The 17,564-nt window shown below is 63.5% G+C and overlaps 3 protein-coding genes across 9 annotated transcripts; all 3 read right to left on the minus strand.

The window, feature by feature from the left end:
* Window positions 1–2,255: 2,255 nt before the first annotated feature.
* MRPL9 (mitochondrial ribosomal protein L9) lies at window positions 2,256–4,970 on the minus strand. The gene is made up of 7 exons (XM_042891762.1): window positions 4,884–4,970; window positions 4,589–4,748; window positions 3,914–4,038; window positions 3,727–3,774; window positions 3,447–3,548; window positions 3,212–3,295; window positions 2,256–2,492 (listed from the first exon to the last, which is right to left on the minus strand). Exons 1-7 carry the CDS (start codon window positions 4,962–4,964, stop codon window positions 2,361–2,363), a joined length of 732 nt encoding a protein of 243 aa, XP_042747696.1. The 5' UTR covers window positions 4,965–4,970; the 3' UTR covers window positions 2,256–2,360.
* A 272-nt stretch (window positions 4,971–5,242) lies between these two features.
* Window positions 5,243–9,711, minus strand: TDRKH (tudor and KH domain containing). Of its 7 annotated transcripts, none has more exons than XM_042891766.1 (14): window positions 9,537–9,711; window positions 9,255–9,361; window positions 8,992–9,175; window positions 8,748–8,887; window positions 8,430–8,667; window positions 7,967–8,133; window positions 7,715–7,887; window positions 7,514–7,578; window positions 7,283–7,434; window positions 7,082–7,201; window positions 6,828–6,936; window positions 6,054–6,437; window positions 5,884–5,947; window positions 5,243–5,640 (listed from the first exon to the last, which is right to left on the minus strand). In XM_042891766.1, exons 1-13 carry the CDS (start codon window positions 9,658–9,660, stop codon window positions 5,928–5,930), a joined length of 1,983 nt encoding a protein of 660 aa, XP_042747700.1. In that variant the 5' UTR covers window positions 9,661–9,711; the 3' UTR covers window positions 5,243–5,640; window positions 5,884–5,927. The 7 variants fall into 7 exon arrangements, with proteins under 7 accessions (XP_042747700.1, XP_042747703.1, XP_042747701.1 ...); XM_042891769.1 differs by having other exon boundaries at window positions 5,243–5,577; window positions 6,054–6,136; window positions 8,992–9,181; XM_042891767.1 differs by having other exon boundaries at window positions 6,054–6,136; window positions 8,992–9,181.
* Window positions 9,712–10,293: 582 nt separating this feature from the next.
* On the minus strand, window positions 10,294–15,970 carry RORC (RAR related orphan receptor C; the record flags this gene model as incomplete). Its single annotated transcript, XM_042891775.1, has 10 exons — window positions 10,294–10,586; window positions 11,056–11,165; window positions 11,610–11,720; window positions 11,796–11,903; window positions 12,268–12,400; window positions 12,775–12,896; window positions 13,174–13,503; window positions 13,917–14,058; window positions 14,154–14,239; window positions 15,844–15,970. Coding segments are annotated over 10 exons (1,425 nt in total), but the record flags the coding sequence as incomplete, so codon positions are not given.
* Between the last annotated feature and the right edge of the window lie 1,594 nt (window positions 15,971–17,564).

Consider the following 17,564-nt stretch of genomic DNA (forward strand, 5'->3'; position numbering starts at 1 on the left):
GGGGAGGCGACCGCGCGTGGAACCGCCGCAGCGCTGGGACACGCAGCACCCCCGGGCGCTGTCCGCGGTGCTGAGCGGAGCGCCGGTGGGGCCGGAACTGGACACGGAGACACGGACAGACGGACACGGGGTCGTGAGGATGCAGACATGAGGACATGGACAGACATGGGAAAAGATGGAAACTTGGACACGGGGACAAGAGGACACGGACAGACGTACACAGGAATCTGGGGACACGGGAACACAGACAGACACACGGACATGGGGATATGGCCATGGACAGACAGATGTGGGAACGGATGGGGACACAGACATGGGGACAGACAGAAGGACACAGCCACGGATGCACGGAGACACGGACAGATGGACTCAAGGATGTGGGGATGTGAGGACACAGACAGACGTGGGGACACACGGGTACATGGAGATGGGACACAGACACGTGGGATGTGGACACACGGACAGAGCCTGTGACACGCGGTGACACAGTGACGGTCACACCACACACACCGTCACACGCAGTGCAACAGCTGTAGGATCGCCGCACACAGCATCGCACCTCACCGCACACCGCAGGCACAGGGCCACACACAGCACACGTGGTGACACGTGCCCCGTTACACGCACACGGTTGCACACACACGGTTGCACACACACGGTTGCACACACACACTCACACCCTGAAGCCCCACAGCGACCCTCACACGGCGGTTTTGGGGCGCACCCACACATGACCCCCATCTCACACCCGTTACACAGGACAGGGTCGCACACCCGCCGTTGCACACTCGCCGTGACCCGCAGTCACGTGGTCACACGCGCACCGTCACACCCGGCCGGCCGTTACCCGTTATCCGTTCCTTCCCCCGCCTCCGAGACGCCGCACTTCGGCCCGTGATGGCGGCGCCCGGACCGGCGGCAGCGGGAGCTGAGCGGGGGGTGCGAGCGAAGGGGGGGAGGGGGACTCTGGGGGGAATGGCGCGGTGACCCGTGTCCGTGTGTCCGTATGTCCGCCCGTCTCCCGCAGCCGTCCCTGCGCCCGGCCGTGGAGCAGTACCTGCGGGAGCGGCCGGAGGTGGCGATGCTGCTGCGGGGGCTGCTGCGGTGAGACCCCCAAACCCGCCCCCCACCCCCCCCCCCCCCCCCCCCCCCCCCCCCCCCGACCCCATAACCCCCTCTCCCTCGCAGCCCCCTTCCTAACTCTGACCCCCCTCCTCTCCTCCCCGTTTCCAAACCCCAACCCTCGGGGTGGTTCCCCACACCACAATGCTATGGGCCATCCCCACTCAGCCCCACAGAAACCCCCGATGGGTTCTGTCATTCCCACCCCACAGCTTCTTTACCTGCAGATCCCCCCGTCCCCCTTCTCGTCCCCAAACTCCCACAATCTTTCTGGACCCCTATCCCCCCACCCCACCCTCTCAAACCCCACTAGGGGGCCACCTTCCAACCCCACTGCCTTTTGGGGTGACCCCCTTTCCTCCCCACTGCAGGGAGGTGATGATGCGACGGCCCCACAACGTCCTGGAGTTCGCTGCAGGTGGGGGGACACCGGGGGACCCCACAGCTATTAAGGGGACAGTGACAGCCCCGGAGTGTAAGGGGACCCCAGTGGAACAGTGGGGATGGGGGGGCCGCATCAGAGGAATGGTGACAGCAGGGCCCAATCCCTCCAGAGACAGCAACACCCCTAAACCAGGGGGAGCATTTGGGGAGCACCACCAAGGTGTGTGGGGGGCAGCTGGACCATTTAGGGACAGGGACATCAAGGTGTGGGGGGCCCACGATGGGACAGTGGCACCAGGGTGCAAGAGGGCACTGGGGCAATGACACCAAGGGGTGTGGGGGAACTACCTGGGAGCAGCGCCACCAAAGCACATGGATCCGTTTGGGGACAGCATCACGGAGCACGGTGCTCCTACCCATTGCAGGGTACTTCACGGACCCAGAGCTGCCGCGGAGGATTCGGGATCAGCTGGGGACCCCACAGCGGCCACAGTGATGGCGACGCCCCGTGTGACACAGCAGGGACAGGAACCCGGCGCTTGTGGTGCTGTGTGTCCTACAGCAGCACTGGGGCTGTGGTGCTGTCAGCGCTGTCACTCCACAAGCTGCTCACCTTTGGAGTCAGCCCCCGAAAATCCCTTTGAGGTTACCCCCAAAACCCTGCTGCCCTCTCGAGTCACTTCGTGAAAACACATTTGGGGTCATCTCCAGATGCTTTGGAGTCAGCCCCCAAACCACATGCACCACCCCACATTCCAACCACTTTTATTCACTCAGCAAGGATGGGGAGCGATAGGGAACTGCTCCAGCGGGGGATCCCAAATCCCCCCACCCTAGAAGGAGGGGGCTGTGGGTCAAAGCAGCTCGTTGCGCCGCGCCGCCAGCAGTGCTGCCTGCTGGGCCTGCCAGTGCCGGCGCCGCTTCGTCCGCGGCCGCATGAACTCCACCACGTCCATGGGGACCCGCACCGTATCCACCCCATTCACCTGTGGGGTGCAGAGAGGGAGGGGAGCTGAGGGGGCTGGGGGCAGCCCTACATGTTGCTGTTGATGGGGGCACCCCCCCCACTCAGGGATTTTGCTGTTGCTCCAAGGAGAACCTTACAAAGTGGAGGGGGGAGCAGGGAGTCTCCTCCTCCCCTGCCCCAAAATCTGCAAGGGGACCAAAATCACACTGAAATATTAGACATTCATCCCCCAAATCCCACCAAAATCCCACTGACGTGAGGCAGCTCCATTCCCCAAATACCACTGAGGGGTGGGAACCCCATCCCCTAAATCCTACTGAAATAGTTCAGCCCCATCCCCTCAAATCCCACTGATGTGGGGCAGGACCGAGCCCCCAAGCCTGGTGGGAGCACCAGGACACATGCAGCGAGGGAAATGCAGCCCCTTCCCCATCCTCGCCCCCAGTCAGTGCTTCACTTCCAATTATCAGGACCATAATGAGCCCCATGGCGCTGACACAGATTTGGGGACCTCAGAAACCGAAGGATAACAGCTGATGGCACAGTGGGTCAGCTCTGCACGTACGTAGGTGGCAGGGATGGAATCCGGGTTTTTTTTCTGTGAAAAACCCCAAATCTTTCCTCCCAGCCTCCGCACTAGGACCGCGGATTCCTCTCTGGCACAGGTACGGGGCTCTCCCCGCACCTCCCACACTACGGGGCAGGGGATGGGGAGGCTGTGGGGCGCTGTGCACTCACCGTCACGTCACACCAGTACTCGCCCCAGCGGGTGATGGGCTCATCGGGCAGCTTCAGCGCGTGGGGCGGCACCGACACCCGCAGCTGCGACAGGTCGGGAGTCAGAGGGCAGCACACAGGAGCAGCGTCCCGCTCCCTTCATCTTCTCAAGGCCTTTGCTGAAGCCCCGTGGCACACGGAGCCCCACCCCGCGCCGTGGGGACGGAGCCCCCGCATCTCTGAGGGCACGACTCACGTTCTTGAGGAAGTGCCGCGCCACGATGTCAGCGTTCAGCTCCCAGCTCACGTTGTTCTTCATGCCCACCTCCAGGCGGCAGCTCCGCAGGAACTGCAGGGTCTGTGGGGCAGGGGGCGGTGAAGGGCAGCGGGCAGATGCAGCGCGGGGGTTGTATGAGGCCAAGGGCAACGTGGGGCAGGCGTCAGTGTGGGGGACAGGAGTTGATGTGTAGAGAGCAGAGATCAGCGTGGGGCAGGATCGAGATAGGAGGTCAACATGGGGCACCCCACACACTCACCCTCTCTCCACTCTGCGTTTGGACGGCCTCCACCTGCCCTTCCTGGCTCTGCAGTAAGAAGAGAACGATCGGGAACAAACCCAACACAGCGGCTCCCCGTGCTCCAAAGCCATCCCTGCCCCAAACCACCACCCCCTTGCTAACTAACAGCAGGGCGGCTAACGAAGCAGCTCGTTCAGTGGCTCACCTGCTTCTCCTCTTCAAAGAGCTGGCGGTTCTCGGGCGACGCGTACACAGCCAAGCCCTGCGGCAGCAGCCGGTTGCGCCCCACGGATTTCTTCACAGAAACGATGTCCCCACGGCTCCCCAGACCTGTGGGGACAGCAAGGGGCAGTGCCCCACATCCTGCTGGGGGAGGGGATCCCAGACCCCATCCAAAATCCCACTGAGGCAGCATGTAGAAATAGTAATAGAGGGGAAATGAAGGGAAAAATGAAAATCGGAAAGAAAAGAGCAAAAAGCAGAATGGGGAAATCAGAAATTGAGTGGAAATTATTGTCTGGGCATCGAATTTCCTGCCCAAGCAACAAGCTCCTACTCAGAGGAGCAGATCTAAAAGGAACCATGCATTCCTGTTTATGGTGTTTTGTTGGTTGTTTTTCAACAGATCACGTTTTCTTTTGAAAAGAAAAAGGGTGCAGGGGGGTGAAAGAGTCCAACCAGCCCCCCGGGGCCTACAGCAGAGGAACAACTCCAGCATCAGCACAGGTGGGGCTGAGCTGCCGGAGGGGAGCTCGGCAGAGAAGGACCTGGGGTCCCGGCTGGCCGTTGGCTGCCCAGCAGCCGGCAACCAGATGAATCCACGGCTGCCCGGCGGGACGCTGCGGTGCCCCCCCTCCGCCCCCACAGCCCCCCGGCCTACCCTCCACCGCCTGCGTCAGGATCAGCTCCAGCTCCCCGCGCGGCAGATGTTTGCTGTCCTCCACCAGCCGGTACACGCGGTACCGCCGGTGCCGGGCGCGGGGCGGCCGCCCTTCTTTGCTGAGCGGCACCTTCCACCACCGCTCCACCACCACCGTGTCCTGCGTGGGGAAACGGGTCACGACGGGAACCCCGCTCCGTTACGGCCCATTCCCCACCCCCCCCTCCGAACCCCGTTCCCCTCGCAGACCCCGGAACCGCCCCCGTAACACCTCCCGGGTCCCCCCGACCCTCACCCGCGCATGGCTCAGGCTCAAGGCCCGCCCCGCCGCCCCGAGCAGCAGCCCGCAGCCCCGCGTCCACAGCGGGCCCAACATGGCGGCGCCCGGCCCGGCCCGGCCCGAGGACCCAGGAGGACCCCGCACGGGGCTGCCCGCGGCGCGCCTGCGAAGAAAAGCACACGGAGAGTTGCCCGCTGCGCCTGCGCATAGAGGTCTCGCTTCATCCTCCCCCTCCCCACCCGAGAACCGTGGGGTGTCGCCCTATCCCCTCCTCCCCCCACACGCCATCTGTCCCCGCAGCACCGAGCAGCACCGAGCAGCACCGAGCAGCACCGAGCAGCACCGAGCAGCACCGAGCAGCACCGAGCAGCACCCCCTGTGCCCTCTGGGCTTTATTCAACCAGGAAACCAAACAGCTCTTCCCCTCAGCAGGGTGAAAACAAGAACCGAACCGCAACGATGTGGAGACAACAATGTGAAAGGCACCCCCACGGTGACCACAGCATCACCGACCCAACGGGACACATCAGAAACGAGGCACGGAGGGGCCCTGTGAACACAGCAGTGCCCACATGGCCTCCAGACAGGGGCTGAGGCATTCCCGGTGAGATCTGGGGACACCGGGGCCGGCTTTGTCTCATCTGGTGGTTACAGAGGGCAGCTGGAAACCAAAGTCGGTGTGCAGATGAAAGCGGTGGTGAAACCAGCGCTGTCAATGCAGAGAGTGCTGTGACACGGGGCAGGCACTTAGCTTCTCGAAGCACATCCAACACTGCGGCCAGCAAGGGTAGAAACAGCTCTGTGGGGTCCGTGCACACCATCAGCCCCTGTCCCCGAAGCTTTGGGGTCACATCTGTGTGGTGGCACTGGGCAGCGTCCCTTCACAAAGGGTCATCCCCCTCTGGAGGCAGGGTTGGGCTCGGGGAGCGACATTCCCCCCTTCTGTGCCCCAACTGTCCCATTTCCAGCCCCAGGAGCAGGGAGGAAGCTCTACAGAGAGGACGGTGTGGCTCACCGAGGTCAGAGCATCACAGGGAGCTCCACTCTGGCACTGCGCTGTCACTGCTGCTGGTCACTGCCTGCACAGTGACAAACCCCACAGCAGTGTCACAACCCACACACCCACCCTACAGTGCCATCTGCACAGAGATACGGCCCTACCATGCCACCATGGGGCAGCCATACCTTGTGGGGTTCTGCCCTCCTCCTCCTCACCTCCAGAGCAGATGGGAACGGGGCCGGGGAAGGGGCTGACCCCAGGCTGGGCACTACTGGAGAAGACACAGTTGGTGTAGCGCACAGAGTCGGTGCAGAAGACAGAACCAGAGTTCCCATCGGAGGATGGGTGGCTGCTGGCGGAAAGGGCTCTACTCCAGGCGATTGGACGTGGCGCTTCAGGGGTCACGGATTGGTGAGCTCCAGGGCCCCCGAGGACTGTGGGGCACCAGGAGCCGGGGCTGGGCTGGGCCTCGCTGTCGTCCCTCTGAGGTTGTGAGGAAGTGGAAGGGCCAAGCAGCAGCCCCGGGGATGGGGGCTCTGCATTGTCCCGGAGCCGCTCGGGGCTCTCATCTATGGGCCAAAGGAGGAGATGGGTCAAGCGGAGCTCAGGTACTGCTTCCCCTGCAGAGCTCAGCCCTGTACCCCGCAGCTCCTGCTGCTGCTCTTCATGGCACCTCAATGGAAGACTGTGCTCCCCAGGGCTCACAGACCCCTTTGGGGCTCTTACAGGTGCCTACACCCAGAGCTGGAAAGAGACAACGTGAGCAGGGGGCTCTGCACGGCCCCCAGTACTGAGCTCAGCACCCGGAGGCCAAGAAGCACAGCTTCAGTGGCTTCCAGGGCCCTGGAGGGACTACGAGCAGCCCCCAGGGGGCATCCCCTGTGTCTCCTTCCACCCCAAACGAGCCCTTTCGCACTCGGGGATATTACTGGAATTGGGATTGGCCCCACAGAGCTCACCCAGCAGGCTGATGCAGGAGAGGGTCAGCGGTGTGGCGCTGGGGCTCGGTGGCAGCTCAGACAGGAGGCTCTCAAGGGAGGTGCACACCATGTCTTCCTGCATACGGGGCTGAGAGGAAGAGCCGTGTTAACTCCACAACGTGGGGCAGAAAGGTGAAGCTCCCAACTCTAGGGATGACCCAAGCCAAAATCTGGGGAGAGAAGAGTTGCCACCAGAGCCCTGCTGTGCCCCGTCCCACTGCAGCTCCGCTCACCGGTGTCTCCACTGCAGCCTCTGTCGCTGGCAGTGGGAATCCACCCCCTGCCTCCTCCTCCTTGTGGGGCTGCAGGGCAGCATGGCCCAGCCGCACCAGCTCGGCTCCAATGTCAAGGCTCTGTGGGGAAATGAGAGGAAGATGAAGGACACCAAACCCTCGTGGGGTGAAAGGAGGGGAGCAGTGAGGCTCGGGACTCACCTCGCCATGACGGACGTCAAACAGCGTGATGCGTGGCCATGTGCACAGCCCGGCCTGGGTGTAGCTGGAGATTTTGGCCACCAGTGGCTTCCATTGGGCGCAGCAGGTGAGGCACTCAAAAGCATCCAGCGCTGCCTCATCCCACTGCTCCCCTGTGGGAGGGCTGAGGGGTGAGCAGCACCAGGAGGGACGTGGGCTCTGAAGAGCCACCCGTGCTCCCCCTGCACTCACCCACAGGCACGATCCCAGCCAGGCTGCACTCAATGGCCTGGAATGGCAGGCTCAGGAAATCGCTCCTTGTGGGGAGAAAGCAGCAGGCTGAGGGCAAGGGCAGCCCGAATCCTGCCTCGCGGCCTCGCTGGGCTGCACGCTGCCCTCCTGGGGACATCCCCCCAGCCCTGCTGCGTCCTCTCGCCTTCCTCCCACACTCACCGCAGCACTCGCAGAGCCTCGCGGGGCACCTCCCCATTGTCCCCAAAATCCACATAGTAGAGGTCCAAGTTGCCGTTCTCCAGCATGCCCAGCACCTGGGCCCGGTACCAATTGCTGCTGTCTGCATACGGAGCAGCCACGATGTCCCCTGCCTGCACGGCTGCCAGCTCTGCCTGCGGGGACACGGCACGCCACGTCCTGCAGTGCCAGGAGGGGAGGGGGGATCAGAATGGTGTCCCCTGGGAGTCTCACCACGCAGTTGCTGCCCTCGTAGTGCTGCGTCATCTCAGAAATCAGCTTGTCCAGCTGCAGGCTGCGCTCGCCAATGATCTGGATCCAGAAATGGTTGGGGTTTTCGGCGGCTGAGACGTAGACCTCCAGGTGCTCATCTGCGTGGAAGCTAAAATCGGGGCTGGGGACTGCAGGATAGGAACCAGCAGGGGACAGAGGTAGGGGGCAGATGGTTGGACTGGATGATCTCAGTCATCTTTTCCAACCTAAATGGTTCTGTGATTCTATGACAAAGCAGATCCCACCCGAGGACGCATCGTGGAGTACCCTGAATGAGACAGGAGGGAGCAAACCGGAGCCACCAAGTCCTCACTCCCCATGGGACAGTCCAGCACCTTGGGGGGCCTGGCGAGGTGTGGAAAACCTTCTCCCTCCCAGCAGAGATTCCTCATTGCAACCAAAGGACAATACCAGAACCTCTCACCTTCAAATTTTGGCACTGCTGCCAGCTTTTCCGCTGCCTCACTCTTATCCCACAGCAGCTCCATGGCTGTCCCCCCTGGCAGAGAGCCCCCATTCCCAGCACCGTGTTCCCTGCTGGGCTGCAGCAACGCTTCCCTACGGCTGCCCAGGAGCTCCTTGCGGTGGCTCCGCAGCACCATGGTCTGAGCCAGCTCCTGGCAGAACACTGTGTCCTCCACCAGCTTCTCCATGATGAGTTTCTGGGGGAAAACAAGAGGAGAGCATGGGGGTCTCGTACCATCAGCCCTCTGGGGGGCTGGGAGGCTGCCCCCACACTCACCTTGGCTGCATCCACCTCCTGCTGCGTCCCCGAGATCTGGATGAGCCGTGTCGGAGCCAGCATGGCCTCGGCCTGGTGCTGGCACTGCACCTGGGCTCCGGAGCTGCGGCAGATGCTGCGCACCGTCTCACCGCCGTGGCCTGCGGGGCGCAGAGAGAACCAAGAGGCAGGGAGGATTTACGCCAGGGCTCTCCTGCCGCACCCTCACCCTAAGGGGGGCTGCTCAAAGGGATCCGGGCCGCACCAATGATCCTCCCGACAGCTTTCTGCGGCACGTGGAGCTGCTCCAACACCGGCGTGCTCTCCACCACAATCTGGTGCGCGGCAGCTTTGGCTCTGCACACTTGGCTGGGGGAACCCCAGATCAGCAGCAGCCTCTCCTCACTGTCACCTTCCCCCTCCAGCTCCATGCGGGCCCCCGTCTCCTGCTGCAGCTGCGTGGGGCGCTCCATAAGTCGACCCTCTAGGACTCCTCGCCCCCCTCCCCGCTTCGGGAGCGGCTCTCACCCTTCGGATGGTGCTTCCTTTCCGGCCGATGATGGCTCTCACCGCCGCCCGCGGGACGCGCAGCTCCGCCCGCAGTTCCTCCGCTCCAATGGCGGGTACGTGCAGCTCTGGGGGGCGGGGAGGGGGGGAAGGCGGCCCGGTGAGGGACTGGTGGGGGGGCTTCAACCGGGGGATGCGGAGGAGGTGCAGCCCGGGGGGGAACGCGGAGAGCACGGGGGGGAGGGGCAGAGAGGTGGCACGGGGGGCACGGCTCGGGGGGCACGGAGGGCTCGGGGCACCCACCTCGGCCCTCCCGGTATCGCCGGTACACGATGTAGAGAACAGTGGCCCCGGCGGGGAGGCCCAGCAGCACCGCCACCTTCTGCAGGCCGCTCAGCCCGGCCCAGACGCCCCGCTCTGACGGCATCACCGCGCCGTTACCGGGCCTCCGGGCTCTCCGGGCTCTTCAGAGCAGCCAGGCCTCACCAGGCCCGGATCCGTCGCGCCGCCACCTCACGCAGCCCGCCGCCGCCTCAGACCCCGCCCCTGACCGCCATCCACCCAATCAAAACCTTCTCTCCTCTACTCCCAGCCAATCAGCGCCCGCCAGGAGATGGCCAGTCCGCTCTCAGCACGGTGGGGAAGGGAGGCGGGGCCGAACGCCTGCCCTAGGAATAAAGCGGCCAATCGACGCCGCCGGCCGGTGCCCCGCAGCCAATCATCGGGCGGCCTGGAGGCAGAACGGACCATTGCGGGGAAGGGGAGTTGCTGGAAGGGGGGGGAAGGGGGGAGGTAACGGACGTTGCTTAAATCTGGGAGAGAAGGTGCAAGGGTGGGCTGCGGTGGGGGGGAGGGGGGTCTGCGGGTCAAGGGCCCGGGCCTGAGGGCAGCAGGGGGCCCTCAGAGTGGGATCAGGAGAGGAGGAGGTCGAGGGGGTCTCGCGGTGCCCAAAGGCTCATCTGCGTCCAACTCGTGACGTCCTGCAGCCCATCGTGGCACCCCGGGCCCCTCCCACCCCACATATCAAACCATTGCAGCCCCAGCACTCTGGAAGACGCCGTTCCCTTCAGCACACGTTTTATTTGCTGCCATGACGCCGGGGGTCTCGCAGCCTCCCCTGCAGCCTCCGGAGGGCGACGCAGCACCCATGGGTGCCCCCTGGGTTAAGCGGGGGGAGAAGGGGGAGGAAGGCGGGGCTCAGCGGGGAGCGGGAGATTCCGGCTCGGGGGCAAAAAGCTCCCGGTACAGCGGGGGGAAGGCGGCGAGCGGCGCGGCGGGGCGCAGGCGGCGGAAGGTCTGCAGCTGCTCCACGTGCTGAGAGCACAGCGCCCGCAGGCGGCCCGGCGGCGGCAGCTGGGGGGACGACGACGAGAGTGGGACCCCTGTAGCACCACGTGTCTGATGGCACCCAGCCACAGCACCCCAATGCCCCGGACACCAATCACACTCCGTGCCCCTTGACACCCCGATGGCACCCGGTGGTCGTGACATGCTCACGGCGTGCCATGATGCCCTGCAATGTCCCTCAGCACCCCAACAGCGCCTCAATTGCCACAGAAACCACTCCTCATGAAACTCCATATCCCAAGGATTCCATGCCTCCCATCCCATGGCACCCATGTCCCATGGCACCCCAGTGGCACCCCTATGGCCCCACAACCCCTGGCACCCTACACTCCACGTCCCAAGGCACCCCAATGACACCCTAATGACCGTGACACACCATGGCAGCCCACATTCCACGGCACCCCATGGCACCCCACAGCACACCATGTCCCACAGCACCCACACCCTATCCGCTGTGCCCCCCCTGTGTCCCCACCCTGGCCAGCAGCCCCTCACGCTGCGTCCTGCGCAGCAGCAGCCGGAAGGCCACCTCCAGGCGTCCCTGCAGCCGGGCCACCTTCCCTGGGTCCTGCAGCCATGGGCGGGCTGGGGACATAGACACTGCACGTGAGGTTGGGGAGGGATGGGGATGAGGACAGGATGGGGACATGGGCAGGGATGGGTATGGCTGAGGATGGGGACTGTGGATGGGGACAGGGATGGGGGGAACATGGATAGGGACGAGGACAGGATGGGGACAGAGATGGCCAAGGATGGGGACGAGGACAGGATGAGGTTGGTGCAGGGCTGGTGATGGGGACAGGATCATGGGATGGGTACTGCAGTGGGGACAACGGGACAGAAAAGGGACAGCCCTGGGGACAGGACATGGGGCTGTCAATGGTGACATCCACTGGATGGCACCAGAGATGGTAGCACACGATGGAAACACCCAGCCCCACCACCCAGCACCCACTCTGGGATAAAACTTGGGCCGTTTGGGCACACCCCAAGGGGGGACAGGGGGGACAGGGGTGGCATGTCCCTCACCAGCATTGACGAGGACGATGGCACTGAAAAGGGCCACCTCCCCCTCTGAGAAGCGCAGAGCACAGAGATTCTGTGCAAAGTCGAAGATGGAACCGATGAGCTCGGGGCAGCCTGTGGGAACCCTCGTTAGCAGTCCCATAACAAGACGTCTCCACGTCCCCAGCATCCCATTGTCCCAAGCCCTACCCAGTGACCTGAAGAGCTCAGCGCCAGCGTACTTGCCCTCGAAGAAGACAGTCCGGTTGTCAGGGTTGAAGGCCCGGCACATCCACACCAGCACCACCTCCATGGCACCTGCCATCGCCACCGGGATGGGGACAGCAAGGGTGGCACCGGGACGGGCCCCGCAGTGCAGCTTGGGGCTGAGCTTGTGTCCCTGCGGCACCGGCCCTCGGGGACTGCCACCTCCCCAGTGGGGACCCCAGGGGACTGTCACCCCCCAGACGGGCATCCATGGGACTGCCACCTCCCCAGGAGGACCCTTGGGACTGCCACATCAGCGCGCTCAGAGCAGTCCTTGGGGACTGTCATTTCCCCAGTGGAACCAGAGCACCCCGTAGGGGCTGCCACCTCCCACTGGGACCGGGGCATCCCATCGCTGTGGGGCTGGGGACAGGGGAGCAGGGACAGGGGATAATGACAGGGCACAGCCCCATACCCGCCTTGAGGAGGACGATCTGGTCGTTCTGGCAGAGCTCCATGAAGCCACGCAGCCGCTTAGCAAACTCCACCACGCGCTGGATGGCCTCGGTGAGCCGGCAGGCGCAGCGCTGCCACATCTCCTCCGGCGGCTGCGGCACCCCAGGATGCATCCCCAGCGGGGTCAGAGCTGTCCCTGGGGGCTGTCAGCTCCCCAGTGGGACCTTCGGAGACCGTCACCTCCCCAGGGGCTCAGAGTGGCCCTTAGGGATCGCCACTTCCCCAGTGGGAGCCTCGGGACTGTCACACCACCTTAGTGGTTCCCACGGGACTGCCACCTCTCCAGTCAGACCCACAGGATTGTCACCTCCCCAGTGAGGTCAGAGTGGTCCTTGGGGACCGTCACTCCCTCAGTGGGACCCTTGGGACTGTCACACATCCTTAAAGGGACCCCTGGGGACTGTCAGCTCTCCAGTCAGACCCTGGGACTGCCACCCCCCAGTGGGGACCCGCGATGCTCCCTCACCTTTTTCTGGAAGGCACAGACCTCCTCGCAGCTGAAGGTTTCCCCGCGGCGCAGCTGCAGCTCCTCGGCATGCAGCTGGCACGTCTCACGGTGCGATGCCAGCACGCTCTGTGTGAGCAGCTCTGGGGGACGTGGGGACATCATGGGGAAATGGGGATGGGGGGGGACCGAGGACACAGTCCCCAAGGTGCCAGGTCCCACTGCCAACTGCGAATGGAGCCAGGTCCCACCAGAATGTGGCACCCATGGGTGACGGAGCCAGATCCCATTAGTGCTGTGCACCCACGGGTGATGGAGCCTGGTCCTGAACCCATTGAGCACCCGCAGGTGACACGGTGATGTCCCCCCACCCCCAAACAACCTGGGTGACGCTCGCAGCCCTGTGCCACCACCGCTCACCAATCTCCAATGCAGGTGACTCCAGGATGCTCCCAATCGCGGGGTGGGGGCACACACCAGGACCGTCCCCATCTCCGTCCCCGTCCCGCGTGGCCATCTCCTTCCGCTCACTCTCCATTGTAACACTGGGGCACCCCGGGCTGCTGGGGGGCAGTGGGTGGCCCCGGCAGCCTGGCAGCCCTATGGTAAAGCTGGGTGTGCCTTGGGCCGCCCGCTCCCAGTCCTGGTCCTGGTCCCGGTCCCGGTCCCGTCGCTGCTGCTCCAGTTGCTGTTGCACCTCCGCATGCAGCCGGTCCCGCTGCTTCTTAGACATGCGGCCAAACTTGACGGCTATGGGGCAGGTGCACGCGCGTGTTCAGCCATGTTCACGTACAGGACACACGTGTGGCTTTCGGGCTGAGCCCACCGGGTGTCCCCAGAGGCATTATGGGGCACGGGGCAGTGGCACTTAGTGTTACTGTGGGGGTGTCCAAGGATATGGGGGGCACCGGTGGTGGGAGGTCCCATTAATGAGGGCTGCATGCAGTGATATTGAGGGGCAGCCAGTGACGGGAGGCAGCCCATAATACAGGAGCACGTGTACGGATGGAGGGGAGGTGGAACCTGGTGATAAGAGGTGCACTGGGTGATATAGGGGGTGCACCCATTGATGCGACAGGTACACCCAGCGCTGGGAGATGGGGGGGACAATCCCAGTGGTGAGGGGGGCACTGCAGCCACGAGGTGAGGCGGGGGGCACGAACCATCACGGGACATGCCGAGGCGGAGGCACTTCTGCAGGCGGCAGTGTTGGCAGCGGTTGCGGCTGGCGCGGTCGATGGGGCAGTTCTGCTGGCGGCTGCAGGCGTAGCTCAGGCTGCTCTGCTGGCTGCGCCGGAAAAAGCCCTGCAAGGAGGGGGACGAGGAGGGCGGTCACCCACCTGAGACCCCCCAACCCCAACTACCAACCTCCCCCCCCACTTCTTCCCCCCAGCGCTCACCTTGCAGCCCTCACAGGTGATGACGCCGTAGTGGATCCCCGAGGATTTGTCCCCACAGATCTTGCAGGGGATCGCCTCGATGTGGGCTGTGGGGTAGGGGGGGAATTTGGGGGTCAGGTCCTATGGGATCCCCCAGTCGCTATGGGCTCACAAGGTCCCTGCAGAATCTCATGTTTCCAAAATGTCCCTATGGGATCTCATGAGCCCTATGGGCTCACAGGGCCTCTATAAGATCTCTGGGCTCCTACAGGCTCACAAGGCAACTGTGGGGCACCTATAGGCTCACGGTGCCCCTATGAAATCTCACAGGGTCCTTATAGGACCCCACGTCCCCTGTGGCCTCACGTGTCCCCACAGCTCACGTGTAATCTTCCTAGTTCCTGTGTCCCCTCACATGTCACCTGTGGGAACCGCACGGACCACGCGTGGTGCCTGTGATGTCACATGGACTGTGGGACCTCACATGTCCCATGTGTCACCACAGGACCTCACGTGTCACCTGCAGGCTCACCTGCTGCCCAGACAAGCTCTCCAAGACCCTATAGGCTCACACAGAGTCCCTATAGGTTTGCATGATCCCTATACGGACTCCACAGTCCCTATAGGATTGCACACTTCCTATAGGCTCACACAGTCCCTACAGGCTCACACGGTCCTTATATGAGCTCCCACCATCCCCACAGGATCCCACAGTCCCTTATAGGGTCATACATGGTCTGTTATAGGTTCCCATGGTCCGTATAGGCTCACGCTGTCCCCATAGGTTCACATGGTTCCCATATGAGCTTCCACAGACCCTATAGGAGTGCACGGTCCCTTAAAGAATGCCATGGTCCTTCTAGGCTAATGCAGTCCCTATGAGGTTGCCTAGTCCCTATAAGGTCATGCAGTCCCTACAGGCTCTCATGGTCCCTATAGATTCACGTGCTCACGTGTCCCCACACTGCCTCACGTGTCACCCTGGGCTCACGTGTCACCAACTGTTACCTATAGCTCCTGTGCCCCCGCTGCCCCAAGAGTTCCTGAGGGCTCCACATCCCCCCTCCCCCCCCATGTCCCCCACGCCTGTGGGTCATCATCCCCACGTCCTCACATCCCCATAGGGCCCCATAGGGCGTTGGAGTCCGGGGGGGCACAGTGACGGCAATGCTGAAACCACAGCGAACGGCGGCAAAGCCACAACTGGGACACAGCCCCGGGGGGGGGGGGGGGGGGGGGGCAGGAAGGGACCGGCACAGGGAGGGGACACCCAGCAGGTAGGGGGCCAGCGGGGTGGGGGCCATGAGGAGGGGGACAACAGGGAGGGGATGGTGGGGAGGGGGCAATGGAGAGCGGAATAATGGGGAGGGAGACAGCAGGGAGGGAACAGTGGGGTGAGGGTTGCGAGGTGGGGGCAATGGGGACACCCAGGGAGGGCACAATGGGGAGGGGGACAACATTTGGGTTGGGGGCACGCAGGGATGAGGACAGAGGGGTGGGGGACACGGGTGGACACACTGAATGTGGTGTCACTGAAGCACAGTGGGGATGGGGACACTGGGGGCAGAGGACACGGGGATGGGGGGCAGCTCCAGCCCCAAGGCCTTCGCAGCGTCACTGCGTGCCTTGCATGCATTCTTGCACGCTTGCAGAGGGCTGTGCCACCCACCAGCATCTGCACAACGTTGTGCACACTCGTGAAAGCTCGCACCTCCCGCCCTCGCACGGGGCTGTGCTGGTTTGCGCGCATTTGCACGCTCTGGTGCGCGCACACACGCGCCCTTGTGCACTCCGGCGCACACCCAGGCACGCGCGGCGCTGGGAATGCGGCGTTTGACTCAGCCCAGCATTACTCAACGCGCCGCCGCTGCCGGGAAGCGCTGCTCCGTTTCGGGGCCGTTTTGGGGCCACTCCTGCCGGGAAGCAGCAGTGAGAGGTCGGTGAGGTCTCCCCCCACAGGCGGCACCAGCGCTCCCACGGCGCTGCCACGGGGACCCGACAGCCCCTGCTGGCCCCACGGGGATCCCACAGCACCCCCCAGCCCCATGGAGAACCCAACAGAATTCACTCAGCCCTAAAGGGTCCCCACAGCACCCACCGGTCCCATGGAGACCCAGTAGCATTCTCCAGCCCCAATAGAATCCACTGAGCCCTATATGGACCCCATAGCACCCATCAGTCCCATGGAGACTCAACTGCACCTCACAGCCCTAAAGGAGCCCAAAAGAACCACACAACCCTACAGGGACCCCACAGCCTCATGAGGAACCAACAGCCCCCATCAGCCCTACAGGGACCCCATAGCACCCTGCTCCCCTATAGGGACCCAGTAACAACCCATAGCTCCCAAGGAACCCAACAGCATCTGCTCAGCCCTATAGGGACCCCATAGCACCCATCAGCCCCATGGGGACCCTTCAGAATCCACTCAGCCCTACAGGGAACCCCATAGCTCCCATAAGTCCCATGGGGACCTCGAGTGCCCCATGGGCACCCACTGACCTTACAGTGAAGCGACATCAGAGCCACGCTCCAACCCCGGCACTGCCCCGCACGTCACGGCAAAACACAGCATGACATACAACAACATGGCAGGGCACAGCACAATGCATCATGAGAGAATGTGCCATGACATAAAGGAGCACTGGGACAACATGTCAAGACACGGGACAAGACACCACGACATGGGACAGCGTGTCAGGACAAGGGACAACACACCATGACACGGGACAACATGTCACAACATGTAAAAACACGGGACAACACATAACAAAATGGGACAACACATCAGGACATGGGGTAACACGTCATGCCATGGAACAACACGTCCCTGCACGCCGCGATGCAGTGAGGTGGCACCTCCTCACCACCCATGGGACTGCAGCATCCCCACCACACTGGCACAGGGCTGACAACGGGGTCAGATGGGGACAGGGGGTCTCTGGGACATGATGTGGGGGTGGCTGCGGTGAGAGAACCCCAGCATGGGGCCATCCGTGGGGACATGTGGACAGCAGCGGGGACAGCGATGGGGACATAAGGACAGGAGGATATGCGGACACAGGGACGTTAGCGGGGATAAACGGACAGGGGTATGGGGATATGGAGAAATTAGTGGGGATGGGGACATGGGGATGTGGGGACAGGGAGACATCAATGGGACATGGAGACGTAGGGACAGGAAGGTATGTGGATATCAGTGGGGACACAGGGACATTGGCAGGGACACAGGGATACCATGGGGAGATGGGGACTGCAGAGCTGATGGTGACACAGCATGGTGACAGACGGCGGCTGCTGCGCGGTGCCACCTGCGTGCCCCCATCCCCGCCACCTGCGCCGGCCCTGACCACATCTGAGGGCTCCGGAGCCGCGCAGGGGCACCACTGGGGGCAGGGAGGGCCGGGGAGCAGGAACGGGGTGCAGCACCAA

Source organism: Lagopus leucura, unplaced genomic scaffold (genome assembly GCF_019238085.1).
Source record: "Lagopus leucura isolate 7727_CA_CO unplaced genomic scaffold, USGS_WTPT01 205-10_obj-0_obj, whole genome shotgun sequence".
NCBI lineage: Eukaryota > Metazoa > Chordata > Aves > Galliformes > Phasianidae > Lagopus > Lagopus leucura.